General features: G+C 51.6%; 1 protein-coding gene across 1 annotated transcript; it reads left to right on the top strand.

Moving 5' to 3' along the window:
* On the top strand, positions 1–9,829 carry BDV17DRAFT_280075 (uncharacterized protein; the record flags this gene model as incomplete). The annotated part of the gene is made up of 13 exons (XM_073759827.1): positions 1–49; positions 110–405; positions 490–1,864; positions 1,918–2,672; positions 3,636–4,497; positions 6,248–6,343; positions 6,478–6,556; positions 6,660–7,896; positions 7,946–8,156; positions 8,205–9,148; positions 9,196–9,284; positions 9,334–9,502; positions 9,560–9,829. 13 exons carry the CDS (start codon positions 1–3, stop codon positions 9,827–9,829), a joined length of 6,432 nt encoding a protein of 2,143 aa, XP_073618361.1.
* Between the last annotated feature and the right edge of the window lie 407 nt (positions 9,830–10,236).

Raw genomic sequence — 10,236 nt, 5'->3', positions numbered from 1 at the left:
ATGACGTCTAAGACTGACTTCGCAAGCGGGAGAAACCCTGCGCAATTCGGTGGGCACTATCACTTCCCCGACTCCCACTTGCACAATCTAACAAGCTTACTCTCTGCAGAAGAAAATCTACAGCCTAAACATGCAGACTCGATGCCAGCTGGACAGGATCCTGATTCTGGCAACAATGACGCCAAATCCAAGCAACAGCAAACGCAAGTCCGCTTTTCTTCGATAAACGAGGAGTATGAGGCGCCCGAGTCGCATGCAACTGAAAAACCTGCTGCCTCTGGGTCTTCGAACGATCAGAAGGAAGATGATCTTCGCTCTCTCGCTGCTTCCCTTCAAAAGTCCCAATTACAAGAGTCTCGACTATTCAACTTTTCGTACGACCCTGTCTCTCTTCCATCATCAAGAGTAAGATTCCTTTCCGGCGCCTCGGACTATCAGTGTTTCGTTGGGTTAGTATCCTAGATGCTGACAGTTTGCTTGCCCTTTTAGGTCGCATCTCGAGACTCGAGCGAACGCAGTGGGCGAGAGGCCAATGGGTCCGGCTTACCGTCAACTCATACTTCCCCTCCAGCGTCAGCAATGCAATCGCCCCCTCTCACTCCGGCAGCCACACATTCGCGTGAAGCCAAAAATAACGAACCAGCCCAATCTAAACCCGCGCAGACAACAGCCAAGCAGGCACCTCCTTCCCAGCCCGCAGCTATCACTCCGTCAGCCTCACCGCCAACAAACGCGCAAACGAAGAGTGCAGTAGCACAAAGCGCCCCAAGCTCACGTCCGTCCTCAACAGATCAACTGTCACGCCAAAACGACGTCGCGCAGACATCTTCGCATCCCCTCAACCACACCCAGCACCGGGCACAGTTCTTCGTTGGGCCCGACGCGAGCTCCCGCGATGAAAGTCCGCCGATGACCCCTAGCGTCGCTACAGATAGCTATACCCCTCCAGGAGCTATAACGCCGATTGGTGAACCGAATGATCCATATGCTCGTAGCAAGCGGCCTCCTCAATCTAAGAATCTTGGGCAACTCGACCCGCGTTTCATATTTAACGGCCGTGATCTGAAGCGCAGGGGACACCATTCGGCGACGCATGCTCGTCCTGCAACTGCGCGCTCCTCCAGTGCATCGGATCTGAAGGCAAACGATAAGCGTTCTGGAATCTTTGGCGGGAAGAAAGACGCACGTCAACCAGAGCCAGAGCCAAAGCAAGGTCATATGGCTGAGCTCAAACGTTTCTTTAAGATGGGCCACAAACATAAGCGTGGGGAATCACCGACCTCGAAGAAATCTAGTCGTTCCTCTGCAAAGACCACTCCTTTCCAGATGGCACCCGATAACGTTCCATTTGCGGATGACCATGGTCTCAATTCCAAATATGGAAAACTCGGAAAGGTTCTAGGCTCTGGAGCAGGCGGCTCTGTTCGGCTACTCAAGCGTAACAGCGACGGTGTAACATTTGCAGTCAAGCAATTCAGAGAACGCCACTCCTGGGAAACGTTGAAGGAATACTCAAAGAAGGTGACTGCTGAATTCTGTATCGGATCCACTCTTCATCATGGCAATATCATTGAAACTCTGGATATCATCCAAGAGGGAACTCACTGGTATGAGGTCATGGAATATGCGCCATTTGATCTGTTTGCCATTGTCATGACAGGAAAAATGTCAAAAGATGAGGTTGCTTGCTCTTTCAAACAGATCCTGAGCGGCGTGGCATATTTGCATGGAATGGGTCTAGCTCATCGGGATTTGAAATTGGACAATGTTGTGGTCAACGAGCATGGCATTATGAAACTGATCGATTTCGGAAGTGCTGTCGTTTTCCGGTACCCGTTCGAGAACGACATTGTGCATGCCTCAGGTAAGCTTTCAATAATGTAAACCAGTTTAGTGACGGTGTACTGACTGCTCTAGGCATTGTCGGCTCCGATCCATACCTAGCTCCTGAAGTTTATGATGAAAAGAAATACGACCCCCGCCCAACAGATATCTGGTCCTTGGCCATCATTTTCTGCTGCATGAGCCTACGCAGGTTTCCATGGAAGCAACCCCGCGTCAGCGATAACTCTTATAGACTTTTCGTTTCGACTCCGACGCCAGGCACTCCGGTACCGGACGCTGATCCGAGACGGCATCGGCCCGTCAAATCGGCGCCCGACCTAACAACTGCTGCGCAAGAAGACAAGGGCCCACAGTATGCTGGAACTTTCAGCGACGAGCCCTCGAGAATAATGGAGACACCCCCGCGGTCTCCCGTCAAGCCAACGGCGGGCAATCAAGAAGAGAATCGTCCTCCCGAGAACCCGCAAGAGAAGCCTGCGGGCAACAACAACAACAACAACAGCTGCGACAACAAGGCCAATGGTCAGAACAAACCTACCCGCACCACTAGCAAAGAAGCACCTCCACTCCCGCCTGGGCAGTCACAGTCATCCGGTCAACGCCAAGAAGTTATCAAGGGACCTTGGAGGCTTCTCAGACTTCTTCCCCGCGAAAGCCGCTACATTATCGGCCGCATGCTCAAAGTGGGCGTGAAAGATCGCGCATGTCTCGATGATGTGCTGACCGATGAGTGGGTACGGAACATCAAGGCATGCCAGCAAGAGGTCACCGGAGAAGTGATCAAAGCTACTGGCCACACACACGTCCTAGAGCCTCCTTCTCCCAGTGTACCTGTGGCTAGCAAGGCCAAATGATTCTGCCAGCTGATTTTGTATAATGACCAAACCGAAAACAAACTTCATCTTTCGCTCTTGTGCTTTTCTAGATGCATGGCGTCTTGTGTTTTATACCGTTCTTTCGTGACGATCCTTTACGGCTCTGCTAACAACAATTAGACCAGCATGTCTTTGACTCTTTCTATCCCCCAGGTGGTGGATTTGTTTTACTTTTGTGTTGAATATGCCCGTGGTCATTGTTCATACGCCTTAGCTCGACTACTAATTCCTGCTTTATCTTTCCGTCTTGTCGGCGTTGTGGTGGTATCGTATCAGCAACCTTCTCTCATCTTTGCTGAATTGTCCGCTAGATTCGTTTTTCGTTGATTGTTGTTCCTATATGCCTGCTTTTTTCAGTTTTGGCTTCAATTGCTTGGCCGTAGGGCCAACTTGTACTCTTGCGATGGGTTTTCTCGTTGTCTGGCGTCGTTCTTCCATATCTACCTGTCTTTAATTCTTTCCCCGAGGCGAGCGTAGCAATAGAATATCTGAATACACTTAAAAATTCGCTATCAACTCCATACAACTATGAGTCGGCGAGCCATACTAGGTAGTACTTGGTTGCCAGCTGCGATAACCGGCATCGGCAGAGATAAGCGGGAGGACTGCCGACAAAATGTTGGACCGCAGGCAAGCTCCCCCAAAGCTCCATTCTGCTCTCTCTGCCTCCCAGTTTACTCTATTTTATCCCTCCGACCATTATCCGTGAGAAAACGAAATGCCATTCTGAATATTTCAAGATCACAATAACCTCAACACCCAAATATCCCTCAGAAGTCGCCAATGGCTGAGTCACGAGATCAAGAGCCATTGGTCTCATCCCTCTGGACCAGGTCTCTAATTGTACGCGACAAACACCCTTTGCCTCAATTTGTTGTCGCGAACTGACCTTGGATTCCTCTTGTTATCTCACAGTCCGGCGCCGTAGCCGGTCTTACAGTCGACTGCTCCCTTTACCCGCTAGACACTATCAAGACCCGCCTCCAAAAAGCCAGACATAATGGCCCCTCCGCGCCCTCTCCCAACCTCTCCCTACGACAGACCATCCGCGGAATCTACGCGGGCCTTCCCTCCGTCCTCCTAGGCTCTGCGCCCTCAGCCGCCTCCTTCTTCATAGTCTATGACGGCGTTAAGCGTTCTTTTCTTTCATCAGCGAACCCAGAGTCCCAGTCGCGCAGTCATATCCTCCTTACACAATCCGTCGCCTCGTCAATGGGTGAGATCGCAGCTTGCGCGGTTCGAGTACCAACTGAGGTTGTCAAACAACGGGCGCAGGCTGGTTTGTTCGGCGGATCGAGTCTCTATGCTTTAAAGGATATCTTGGCCCTGCGGCACCCGCATCCGGACCCCGCGAGCGGCGCGAAGAGAGGGTATGGAACGGTCTTACGGGAATTATATCGCGGTGCGGGAATTACGATTGCGCGCGAGATTCCCTTCACGGTTCTGCAGTTCACGATGTGGGAGGCTATGAAGGAGACATACGCCAAGCGGAAACAGGCGGAGTCTGGAGCTGCAGTGCTTGCACAGGTCCCCGCATCGACGAGTGCGTTCTTTGGAAGTATCGCCGGTGCGATTTCGGCGGGATTCACGACCCCACTGGACGTTATCAAGACGAGGGTTATGCTTGCGAGGCGCGGCGATGGGGTGGAGGGGAAGTCCGGGGTGCGGATTAAGGATGTTGTACAGGAAATTTCGAAGGAGGGGTTCTTAGCTTTCTTTAGAGGTATTCAGCCGCGGGTTGCTTGGATTGGCATTGGAGGGGCTGTCTTTCTGGGCAGTTATCAGTGGGCGTGGAATACATTGGAGAGGAGATCAAGAGATGATTAGTTAGGTAGATTTTGTACGATAGTTAGATGTATATATAGGGGTAAAGGCATAATATAGATCTAGAATTGGATTCATAGACTATACTATCTTCCCTGACATAGTACCTAGGAAATTCCATCTCAAATATCCCCCCTTGAACCTGTCAACCTATCGGATTCTACCTATCATTTCCCGGCCTGTATATACAGCCATGTTCAAGATTCGTCATTTGAGGCTGTGTCCAGGTAGCACAGCATCAGCCATCAGGACGCATAATTGTTCCTGAGCAACCAGTGCAATTCCTTCACCTGCTCAGGGGTAAGCAGCTTCTCCAACCCCTCCGGCGTAAGGAAGTCATGATCCGCAAAGTCAAACCCAGGCACAACAGTCTACCACATCGTCAGCGTCTCACCATCAGTCAAACTCAAGCCGGACCATCTTCCAGGTAAAGGGTAAAGAGATGGGAAAGGGAAACAAACCTCACTAATCAACAACCCCCTAGACCCCTCACCCTCCCCCTCATCATCCGGCAACAAAAACGTAGCCTTATACTCACCCCCCTCAACAATCCACTGCAACTTCTCCCCCCTGCCAACATCCTGCCCAACAACAAACGACTCAATCTCGGCCTTCCTAATTCCCCCCTGACGCCTCGCCCTATCCGCATGGATAATCACATATCGCCCCCGCCCATGATGAAGCGTATGCACAGTGCGGCTCTTATTGCGATGGAACGCACCGAGCGGAGACCCCGGCGTCAGCAAGTAAAAGATACTCGTGCTCGCGGAGCGGGTGGTGTCGTTGTCGTTGTTCCCGGGACCATCGGCGGCGCCGTGGTTGTTGGACTGCAGGTTTGTGGTTTGTGTATACGTGCGCGGGTCTTCTTTGTTTATGCTGTTGATGCCGGTAGTGGAGTTGGACCCGTAGTAGGGGTTTCCGATGCGGAGCGGGTGTCGGTCTGTTTCGATGAAGTAGCCGCCTTCTGGGTGCGGGGTGAGGTTTAGTGTTGAGATGAGGGATTGGATGGAGGGGGTTTCGGAGAGCGCGTTGGGTTGCGGGATGGGTGTTGGTGGGTAGGTGGGTTTTATTTGGGAGAGGGGGATGTCGGTCATTTTGTTGTCTCGGGGTGTGGTACTACTGGGAATGGACTGTTGGTATAATGGGTGGTATGAGTCTGGGAATTGGTGAAAAGCGTGAAAATGAGGCTGAAGGAGGGGGTCGGGGGGTAAGCTTATATAGATCTGTTACCGGAATTTATAAGCGGAGGCCAGCTCACTCTCAGACTCAGCTGTTATTTCATCATGATTACTGTTGGAATGTATACGAATCGTATGCGTATCCGCTCTGGCCACCGACTGGCCAGATCAGGCACGGGCGTCGCTCATTGCTGTTTGGGTTATGGACATGCTCTTGACTCGGGTCCAAGATCTGTATAGGCAGTATTTATCGTTCTGTAGGTCAGTTACGCTAGGCAGTAACAGAGGCTTAGCGCAGCGGCCAAGCAGCTTAATAAATCCCTCCAACCAACACCCAACAACCACAGCCAGGCACCTGCCTGGCCTCTCTTCTTCCTGATAAGAAGTCTTTTTTGTTTTGCGCCCATGGTCGCTGTCCTTTGTGTTGCTGGCTTGTATTTGTAGGGAATGCCTGGCTCCACAGCTGTGCCTCTTATCAGTTTGTGATTGTGAGAGATCGTCCCCCGTCAACCTCCGCATCGTCAGTTCCTCCGCACTTCCTCTACTTCACCCGCACTCTTCTTGTCGCCTTTGTCGCCAACTGCATGGCACGAAAATTAAGCCATCAAAGGGTCACCTATGGTAAGCTCCTGTGCTGAGAGTTTTAGTTTTTTGTGTTACTTTCCTTCCCCCTCTACACTCCGTCTCCCCTCCCCATCGCCGAACAGCTACAATGTCCGGAATTGCAGCTGACCAGAGCATCGGAATTTATCCAGTGCTCCCTCCCTCTGATGCACCAGGTGGTCATCGGCTGGGCGTCAATGGCTTAGCCATAGACTCAGAGAACTCAACGCTGTGAGCACCCCGAAGCATCTTTCGAGAGCGCTTGTCGGGATAACACTCTGCAAGTCGCGACCGTCGCTGTCACTCCGCGTCTAACAGTACTCTGTCGATATAGGTACTCAGCTGGTCGCGATGGAGTGATCTGCTCATGGGGCTTCAATCTGCCTTCGCTTTCCTCGTCCTCGGCTTCAGAGCCCGGCCCGACGAAGTTTCGCAACCAGGTCCAGGCACACACTCACTGGATCAACGATATTGTCTTGACCCAGAACAACTCCGCTCTCGTTACTGCTTCGTCGGACACGACCGTCAGGCTATGGCGACCTCACTCCGAGTCCACCGACGTTCCTGAGCCAATTGGTAAACACACCGACTACGTCAAAGCTCTTGCGAGCCCCGGGTCGGCATCGACATGGGTTGCGTCGGGCGGCTTGGATCATAAAGTGAATCTCTGGGATCTCAATGGCAAAGGACAGATCCTCAGTCTAGGTGCTCCAGCCGGAGAACAGAATGTGAAGGGCTCGGTTTATGCGTTGGGTGCGGTGCCATCCGTTGTTGCCAGCGGCGGGCCTGAGAAGCTGGTGAAGGTGTGGGATCCAAAGTCCGGAAAACTGATCACCAAATTCGTCGGACATACGGACAACATCCGGGATATTCTAATTAACCGAGATGGAGACACGATTATGACGGCCTCGTCTGATCAAACCGTCAAGATCTGGTCCCTGACTGCAGGAAGATGCATGCATACCCTAACAATGCATAACGACAGCGTCTGGTCGCTCTACTCGAACACTCCAGATCTCTCTGTATTCTACTCAAGTGATCGATCTGGCCTAGTTGCTAAGACCGATACGAGAAATGTTTCTGATATCGAACAGGGTATCTGTGTGGCTGCATTGCAGGAACATGAGGGTGTGGTCAAAGTCGTGGCAGCCGGCGACCACATTTGGACCGCGACGCCGAAGTCCAGCATCAACCGCTGGAGTGACATCGACACGACAGCTGAGATCGATGCTCCAAAGGCTCCTTCAGATATCACAACACCATCGGATGATAAGTCGCCGCCTAAAGAAAAGCCGACCAAGATACCTTTCGAGTCGCTTTTGCTTCTTTCAAACACATCTACCCTGCCTAGCTCACGGATACCACAACAGGATTCACTAGCAAACGGCCAGCCATCCTCGCCGCGGCCTGACATCGAAGATGAGCTAGGTCCCACAATCCCCGCCTATCCTTTGCCTGAAGAGTCAATAGAGGGTCAGCATGGGTTGATCAAGTACTGTATTCTGAATGACCGGAAACGCGCATTGACTCAGGACTCCGCCGGCGAGGTGATCTTGTGGGACTTACTTAGGGTAACGCAGATTTTCTTGCATGAGGTGTAATCTCGCTAACGTTGTCTAGTGTGCTCCTATCAAGTCGTTTGGCAAACGTCATATGGACGATGTGGAATTAGAGGTCAATACCAATGAAAGTATCGCGCACTGGTGCACGATCGATATCCGAACGGGGCGGTTGTCTGTAATACTTGAGCCAGGCCGTTGTTTCGACGCAGAGATATACGCGGACGAGGCAAACCTAGCGGACTACTCTCAGATACGCGAAGACCAAAGATGTATGTGTTTGTTTCTGAAATCGGCTTTCTGATACTGATAGGACCTAGTGAACTTAGGAAAATGGGTCTTACGTTGGCTCTTTGCTCCGCTGATAGACGAACAGGTCAAGCGCGACGCAGAATTCCGTGCTGAGGCTAAGGCGAAAGCTGAAGAACTGGCCAAGTCTCTTAGCGAAACTGCACCAGTAGATATCCCTGGAAAGTTGACCGTTCCAATACCAGATCCATCTGGACGCCAGGCTTATGACTCCCTTGGCAGCCCGACAACGCCCGGCCATGGTATAGGCTTCGCCACAACACCTGGCTCATTGACTTCCTCGGTGCTCAACCACGGGCACAACACCCTAAGCAACATGGGAACATCTCCAGGAGAGTCTTCCGACTATTTAATGTCCCACCAATATGCCGATATGGCCAGGAGCTCAATGTCGGATAGGTCAAGCGATTACTTCTCGCCTCCCAAATCGCATGCACCAGCAGATGCCGACAAGCAGCCGCCCACACCAGGAGTAGGAGACCAGACTCCCACTCCTACTCAAACAGGTGAAAACGATAAGGAAGAGCGGAAGAAGGGTTCGATTTTTAGCAAGAAGTTCCGAATGGACTTTCCTAAAAAGCTAGGGCGTACCTCATCGGAAGTCAAGCCTCAGATCCAAGAGGAGAAGGTGGAGGAGCCTGAACCGACATCAGTGAAGGAAGAGAAAGTTTTCGAAAACAACCTCAGCGGCTTGATTGATCGAGTGCGTCATGAGTACGAGGAGTATCTCTCTGCACACCCGGACCAGGAGCTAGTGTCGGCGCTGGCACCTAGTGATGAGAGCGAAACACCCTTGTTGGAGATCCCACCTCGCACAGTCGTGTTCATTCAAGAGGAATCCGGCGATTCGGTCGTGGCTTCAGATATCTATCGAGGCACATTCGAGAATATCGGCCAGGATGGCGAGAAGCTTGAGAAGACGGTGCCGCTGTGGCTCGCTGATCTGCTACTTAAGGTAAGCAGTCTTAACGTTCTTTATCGGCTTGTTTTTAACCAAATCAGAACCAAATGCCGTTCAAAGAACCTGTCAAGCTTGCCTTCACGCTAAAGCCGTATGACGATTCGCTGCCTCCTGTCGTCAAACCAGAGACGTGAGCTCCGTCCACGTAGCATGCTGGCAAGAGACTGATTATTGTACAGACCTAACATCAACGGCACCTCGAACAACTCCCGTCTAAATGCCAATCGGATGCTCCGAGCGAAGAAAATCCTAGCGTACGTTTCCGAGCGCATCGAAGAACTAACCAACGACCCAACGCAGGACGCCATGAAGCCCGAAGAATACCTGGAGCTATACTGCAATGATAATGTAAGTGCTTCACACTCCTTCAACCACATCTGATATAGACATACTAACAAGCAAAAGCTCATAACCCCTAACATGACCCTCGCCACCATCAGAGCGAACCACTGGCGAAGCGGCAACGACATGATTCTCAATTACAAATCCAATGGCAAGAAAGCGATCCGCATCCTAGGCTCCGCGCAAGACAGCAGTGGCCAGGGAAAATCAGCCGAAGGCCAGCCTCCTCAGCCCCAGCATGAAACGGCTGGAGTCCCCAACGGCGAAGATGCCAGCGCTGGACCTGGCAGTACGGCTTCGGGTCCCACTTCCGGTTCTGTGAATAATAATTGATTGTGATGCGACTTGGGATAGATCTCTAGGCCTGGATAGTGTATGTTAGAGTATATCGTCTCTTCGTTCCGTTTCCTCCGTCACGCGCGTCGGTGACATCTCGCTGGTCTTTTTTGGTGACGCTGCGATACCTCAGCTCTATTTTGTTTCTTTTCTCTAGCGAAGTCGCTATTTGCTATTATGGTCGGGTCTGTACATATCTTATTCTAGCCCTTGGACATATCAATGATTGCAAATAAGCGCGGCTCCTTCTTTCGGTAGTACGTATCGTTGAATCGGAGGAACGAGCGAGAGACGCCTGCTCTCATAACACAGCACCCCGTGAACTTCTTCACCATCACTGACATCCGCGAGTACATTCCCTAATGCTATTATGAATTGAGTGCCTTGACTCTGGTATAAGGTCT

Source organism: Aspergillus undulatus (genome assembly GCF_047715775.1).
Source record: "Aspergillus undulatus strain CBS 261.88 unplaced genomic scaffold BDV17scaffold_9, whole genome shotgun sequence".
Classification (NCBI taxonomy): Eukaryota; Fungi; Ascomycota; class Eurotiomycetes; order Eurotiales; family Aspergillaceae; genus Aspergillus; species Aspergillus undulatus.
Note: the sequence above shows the minus strand (reverse complement) of the source record. Positions and strands in the feature narration are given on the sequence as shown.